Consider the following 7,309-nt stretch of genomic DNA (forward strand, 5'->3'; position numbering starts at 1 on the left):
GAGACCTTAGTTTTCACAGGAGCTACAGTATCCAGAGTCGTACGTAGTGAGGAGGTAAAATTATTAACAAGATAATCGACCTCTGTTGGAGTACTACTCAATTTATTTTGGGCCTCAGAAATGCTCACTCTGCTTGTATATCACTTATTGTCAGCAATAGAGCTCATTCCGCTTTGTGGAAATAAACACAGAAAAAATAGACATCACTTCCTCTTTGTTTTTGATGCAGCGTTTTATCAAATTAGAGTTGCATGAAAAACAATGAAACAGCTTCTAAAAGTTTGAGATCAAAGCAAATCTCTGTCACCAAATTCCAGCAGGATCTTCACCAGGACCCTTTGTGATAGTTTTCATGTTTCATATAAACTAAAGTGATACACAACATATGCAGTGCTATACACACATATTTTCATGTTTCTAAGAGTTTGATAACCAAGCTGTTTCCAACATGCTCTCGTTCAACATGGGAAAAACACAAGACTAGTTTCAAATGAGGATTTGCTGTTTATTAGATAAACCACATGCATTATGATACCTCAATACAATTATATTCTGGTTAGAAGTGCATTCAAAACTATTGAGTCAATAATTTCAGCTTATATGGCGGAAATCTTTTCAAATCATGAGCTTCCAACAATGAGTGAAACAGTAAGATCTTGTGGAGAGTTTGGGAAAATCCCATTAAGAAAGAGAAATCAAACATTTGGATTCATTTTAATGAGCTCAGACTTGTTGAAAATGTAGAGGAGCTCATAATAATAATACATTTTATTTATTTAAAAGCATCTTTCAAAACACCCAAGTACAGCAAATAAAAACAGGCATAAAAAACATGAAAAAACATGAAAAAACATGAAAAAACATGAAAAACATGAAACGGGCATAAAAAAAACATGAAATAAACACAATAAAAAGAGTAGCAGATGGAAAGTTTAAGGTTAGGGATAGGTTATAAGGAGTAGGCAATTTTAAACAGGTGGGTTTTGAGGTTGGACTTAAAAAGAGGAAATTAGGTAATGTTTCTCAGGTCTGGGGGTAAGGAATTCCAAAGTTGGGGTGCAGAGCGGCTAAAAGCCGTGCCCATAGTAACAAGACGAGAGGAAGGAACAGAAAAAGAAAGGGAGTTGGATGATTTGAGGCACTGGGAATGGATGGTGATATGAACCAAGTCAGAAAGGTATGGTGGGGAGAAAGAATAGCCCTAAATACTGTAGTTGTACCTTAAAAGCTGGTTGTGAGCTGAGCTTCAGAGAAACACAACATACTGATATTCACTGTGAAGCTTTGAGTGGAAAAATACAGACATGTGCATCCTGGAATAATGGGAGCTTCCATCTTTAAAGGACTGAAGAGGAAGAAGTTTACAAGGAATCATTTAGAACAGTTTCAAACATCAACTGATTGAATCCAAGAATTTGAAAACATGTTTCTGAGTGAAAGAAACAGACATGTACAGACTGTTCAACGGTCAGAGAGTTTCTCTAACAGGAGGACACTCTTTACACTCAGCACAGAGTGACTGAGGAACCAGACCAGACCCAAAACCCAGCATAAAGAGTTTCAGTGAATGTGGTGTTGAAGGTGTGGAGGTGGATCAGAGTGTCAGAGGAGACTCTATAGAAGGACAGAGTGCCAGCAGGACAATCCACATACACTGCTACTCTGTTAGAGACAGAGGAGGAGGTGGAGATGGATATTTCTCTTTTATTGTGCTTGACATGACGAGGACCATCACCAGAGCAGTACAGACTCCACGACTGATCATTCCATCCAAACCAACAGTCTTTGCCCTCTCCTTTCCTTCTGATTCTTCTGTAACTCACTGATATGTAAATGTATCCTCTCCACTCAACCTCCCAGTACCAGCGACCAGACAGACCATTTCTACACAGCAGCTGAGGATAAACATCAAATCTGTCTGGATGATCAGGATATGACTGAACTTCCTTCACATGTGTCACCTTCTTGTTGTTGTCAGACATTTGGAGGTTTGTGTGTACTGTGTTTGTGTCGATTGTGAGTTGACAGGAATCTGATGGAGAGAACAAAAACAATCCAACAGCAGTTATTGATCCATCACCTGTTCATTGAATAACACTTTGATGATGACTTTTGACTTTAGAGATGTGAATGAGTGATGTGACAGATTGAAGATGGTTGAATGTGTGCTGCTTTGTTTTCATGAATCACATTAAAAAAACACTTACACTTCCTCAGACCTGGTCTCAACCATTGGACTCCAGCAGGCTCCACCCTGAAAGGAGGAGGAGGGTCAGACCAGCACAGTCTCTTTCACATGGACATTACATGGCTCTCATACACATACTGTTAGACACTAATAAAGGAACAGTCCAACATTTTCACAAATTTTCACAATTTACACTTCAATCCACTTGTGAATCAAACTGCTGATGATTTGGACTGATCCTGGATCCGTCAGATCCGGCGCTATGAATTGTGGGATATATGGGACCACGAAGCATGCTTGATATTTGGGGAAATCGATGGCGCATTTGGAGTATGTATTTGAAGTACACTTCGAATTGGGACAGCCGTTGTCGCGTGGCGGTGACGTAACCGCACTTAAAATGCGTACTTCAAGCGTGTAGACCCTGAATTGGGACACAGCGTAAGACAAGTGCACGGGAAGATTTCCACACCCCACACACCGCGGCTCTTCCGTCCTCCTTTTATAGATTAAGTCCACAGGGGGAGCCAGTTAGTTCAGGCTGTTCCTTCCGTCCACCAATCACAGCCGAGCCCCTGCACAGGTGAACTGGCATACACACATTCAGAAAAAAAACAACAACAACACAGACACGTAACACAGATCATAACCCGCTTGTGTTTCTTTCGCGGAGGCAAAACTCCAATCAGCGAGGCTTGCGTTGGTCCCTCCTTTTACAAGACTTCAACTTACAAATTAGTCATAAAAAGGGCCTCGATAATGCCATTGCCGATGCCCTATCCAGAGCAGTGTAACCGAACAGGAATTAAACAAACAAGAAATTGTTTAATTCTTATGGTGGGGGCGTGTTACGTGCGTGTGTTGTTTGTTTGTTTCTGAATGTGTGCGGTGTGAGGTGTGTGGCTGATCGATGAATGTTTTGAGATTAATCTAGCTGATGATTTTTCTTTTGTTGCAAAGTTGAACCTGTCAATTAGGTTTGGTATGATTTACCCTCAGAGATGAGGAGCATGTGTCATGACTTAACTAGGCCTTTTTATTTCTTCTTTTGTTACTTTCACAGTGTCCTGCAAGTTTTGTTTGATAATCTCTGTCGTTTGAGCAGATCTGCACGATTAGAAAGGTAAGCACTATACGATATGTTGTCGGGAAATGGTTGCAATTGAGCTTTTCCATATTGAAATGGGTTCTGGAGAAAGCCACTTATTTGGGACACAATCAGAAAGCGACTCCCGGTCTTAAAGGATTCACCGTGGTAATCTGATCTAAATTCTTTTTCTTTTTGAATTTTCGTCATATTGCTGACAGTGAGAAACTCAATGCAACAACAGTTTTCACTATGAGCCATGAATAAATCATAAAAAGGGGACCTGACTGACTGATAGGAGTGGACTGACTTGACTGACTTGACACCAACATGTAAGATTGCATATGCCTCCACCCAGAAATGACAAAGGGGTGGATGGAGGTATCTATGTGTGTGTTTCTCTGTTTTTACAGGAGCAGAAAGATGACAGCAACATCCTAGGTTGCATGAGCTTTGGGCCATGCCGACTTAACCTCTTAACAGCCACTTTCTGTGTCTGTGAATTTATTATGTGTTATTCATGACCTTGTATTGCTCACAATGTAGAGGTCACTGTGAGAAAGTGTGCATACACCTGCGGTGCGCTTACATTTACTTTTCAATTCAATTTCAATTAAATTCAATTTTATTTACATAGCGCCAAATCACAACAACAGTTGCCTCGAGGCGCTTTATATTGTACAGTAGATCGTACAATAATAGATACAGAGAAAAACCCAACAGTCATATGACCCCCTATGCGCAAGAACTTTGGCGACAGTGGGAAGGAAAAACTCCCTTTTAACAGGAAGAAACCTCAGACAGAACCAGGCTATGGGAGGAGCGGCCATCTGCTGCGACCAGTTGGGGTGAGAGAAGAAAAACAGGAATAACACCATATAAGACACATGTTGAGCTAAAAATGTTAGAACTCTTGCAACTGGCGTTTGAGCTGTGCAGGGGTCTCTCTCTTCCGGAAGATAATTGAATAAAAAGAAACATAAATCTTTTAACACACTATGAGTCGGTTTTCTCTGTTCTATCACAGGGACAAAAGAATCGGGGTTAATACTAGCCATGCCATGCAGCATTCCACAGGCAGCAACATCGTAAGAGAACTGTTGCTAATATGGGATGCCTTGATAAAACGAGCAGATATTTGAAGTTTACACAGCTACATTCTCGCCTGAAAATATCTTTAAAGTTTATTTTGTGATCTAGAAACACTAATAAAAGCAATATATAAAATGAAGAGGTGGCCACCATTGTTTTACTCGTGTGCTATGAATTGTGGGATATGGAGTTTTCCACCAAGCATACACCCTTGCGGTTACAGTAACTATTCAATGGTTCGCGCAACCTTAAAAATTCCAATGGTTCCTGAAAGCAGCGACGCTGTGCGCGCCGTTGATATTTTCGTCATTACGGTAATCCAAATAAGGGTAGACAGGCCGTACCACTCCCGGAATACCACTAGAGAGCGCCAACCTACCACAAATGAAGTGGGCAAAAACTTTCCCATTCATTTCAATAGGCAAAAACCTGTATTAAAATATTAATATTTAAAAAAATAGAAAGTAATAAACACCAAAAGTCATAGCACACCATTCTTGATCCAGCCGCACAAAATGATATAACATATATGAAGCTTGTCTTGAAACTGCGGGGTGAGTTACGCCGCAAAATTTCAGGCGGAAACTATGGAATAAGAATAATAAATCTGAGGAATAGCAATAAGTGTGCCTCTTGGCATAGACACACTTAATAAATGCATTTCTACAGTGCTGCTTGAGTTTATATCTGTCATGGTCGGACGGTCCTTCCCGGGCGACCTGCCTGTGTGTGTGTTTCTCTCTCTCTCTCCTCCTCCCCACCCTTGTTGTCTCCACGCAGCAGCTGACACACCTGCACCTAATTTGCCACCCAGCTGTCACTAATCATCCTTTGTCGTGGGCTGAGGCATTTAACTGTGTGTCCAGACGGCAGTCGACGCTGGATTGTACTTGAAGCTCAGTAGTTAAAAGTGTTTGTTACTTGCAACTCTAGCTTTAGCCGGCTAGCCTTCTCACCTGTTGTTGTCGCTCGTTTATAGAAGGAAGAGACATGGAGCAGGAGGTTGGAGAAGAGGAACCCACGGAATTAAGCTCTCGGAGGAGAACACACACTCGGATAATCACTTTGGAAACTCACCTGGAGAGGATCACTGTTGGATTTTGCACTTCGCTTTGTGTTTTGAGACTGTTTTTGGGCACTGTAAATAAACGCACTGTTTGCTTCGCATCCAGAGCTCTGCGACTGAGTCCGTATTTTCCCATTACCTGTGACAATATCTATAGAAAACATCTCCCTGTAGTTGTTCTTCCACAGCTCTAATTTAGAAATGAGGATTTTTTTCTTTTATGTCAAAATTAGGCTTAAAGTTTCTACTGGTTTTAATTTAGGATAAATATGTCAATGGCATCCCAATACACAGATTCATCTAATCTGTTCTTTTGCATATACTGAGATGTCTACCAATTTTTATTGATCAGTTTATTTCATATCTGCATGAAAAAAAGGAAGTGACTGATGGACACGGGAAGTTTTTCCAGCTCTTCCTCCTCTATTGGACATTCTCTCCATACCTGAGAGTGTCCAGTCTCCAGCATGGATCCTTCACTCCAGCCAACAGCAGCTTTCTTCCTGAGTCTCCTGGATGATTGTAGCTCAGGTCGAGCTCTCTCAGATGGGAGGGGTTTGAGCTCAGATCTGAGGCCAGAGAACGACAGCCGTCTTCTGTGATCAGACAGCCTGATAGACTGCAGACACACAAAACAACAATCCATCAGGGAACAATAATTTTCTATTTACCACAAACAATAACATTTATTCATTCCCATTCATTTTATTCTGCCTATCAAATTACAGGTTCAGCATCAGTCACCGTGGTGATCTAGCCAGGTAAAAAGAGCACCACTATAATGACACTGAAAATGCCGACTTCAAGCTCAGTATACCTTACTCGCCCATGAGACTAGGCTTCCAAGGCTCTCATGCAATGATTTTCATTAATACCCAGTAGACACATATTATTGCCAAACATCTCATATCGATGTAAAATATCACAAATTACTTAATTAAACAGTGTATGAAGCGATTTTCTTAGAACATTTGAATAAAAAAAAATGTACTATGAAAAATCTTTAGACTGCAATTCAATTTTTGATAATTCTCCCAAAGGTAAATAAAACTCAGTATAAATGTTTGATTTTTTTGCACAGTTATATGAATCAGATTTTAAGACATCAGAGGAAAAGTCTGAATCCTTACCAGAGAACTTCCAGTTTGCAGTGTGGACTCTTCATTCCAAGAGACAGAAGCTTCACTCCTGAATCAAACAGGTCATTGTTACTCAGGTCCAGCCCTATCAGACTAGATGGCAGGGAGCTGAGAACTGAGGACAGAGCTTCACAGCTTATCTCTGAGAGGCTACAGAGGCTTAGACTTAAAGTTAAAACAAGAACAAGAGAAGGACACTGTTTTAAAAATGTAATCATTGTGTAGTTTGAAGCTACTACATTTAGCAATAGTTTACTTAGTTTGGAGCTACTACATTTAGCAATAGTTTATTACATTTATGATTAGAAAATTCACAATTTAAATTATAAAAAGAAAGAAAGAAAGAGAAATCAACAACAATGAAATAACAAATAAAGAAATACAGTTAACTTTTTTTAAAGCTAAAATTGTTAATTAAATAATTAATCCATGGATCTATTTCTACTCCATATCCGGGTGTTACACCAAGCAATTAGAAAGGTAAACTGACCAGTAAATCAGGTTTTAGTGCTAAGCCTCACTTTTATGCTCATCTCTCAGTATAGTGACCAAAAGCACTAGACACCCATTCCTTGGCCCAAAGGCACAAAGGAAAACCCTAAATTGACCATATATAGTCAGGGCTCTAGAGTGCGACCAATTTGGTCGCAAATGCGACCAAATCTTTCAGTGGTGCGACTAAAAAAAATATTTGGTTGCACCTGTGCGACCAACTGTTCGGGTAGCAAAAAAAAAAA

At 40.1% G+C, this 7,309-nt stretch overlaps 1 protein-coding gene across 2 annotated transcripts in view; it reads right to left on the bottom strand.

Moving 5' to 3' along the window:
* Positions 1-872: 872 nt before the first annotated feature.
* Positions 873-7,309, bottom strand: part of LOC102306932 (protein NLRC3-like) — a 29,382-nt gene continuing 22,945 nt past the window's right edge. For both annotated transcript variants that reach the window (XM_014330822.2, XM_042216434.1), the window contains 4 exons: positions 6,564-6,737; positions 5,879-6,052; positions 2,208-2,254; positions 873-2,032 (listed from right to left, as the gene is read on the bottom strand). In XM_014330822.2, the coding sequence (XP_014186308.2) occupies positions 1,506-2,032; positions 2,208-2,254; positions 5,879-6,052; positions 6,564-6,737 (922 nt within the window). In that variant the 3' untranslated portion in view covers positions 873-1,505. The remainder of the gene's footprint in view (positions 2,033-2,207; positions 2,255-5,878; positions 6,053-6,563; positions 6,738-7,309) is intronic.

The sequence above is a fragment of the Haplochromis burtoni genome, unplaced genomic scaffold (assembly GCF_018398535.1).
Source record: "Haplochromis burtoni strain Fernald_Lab_line unplaced genomic scaffold, NCSU_Asbu1 Contig_1053, whole genome shotgun sequence".
Taxonomy (NCBI): Eukaryota; Metazoa; Chordata; class Actinopteri; order Cichliformes; family Cichlidae; genus Haplochromis; species Haplochromis burtoni.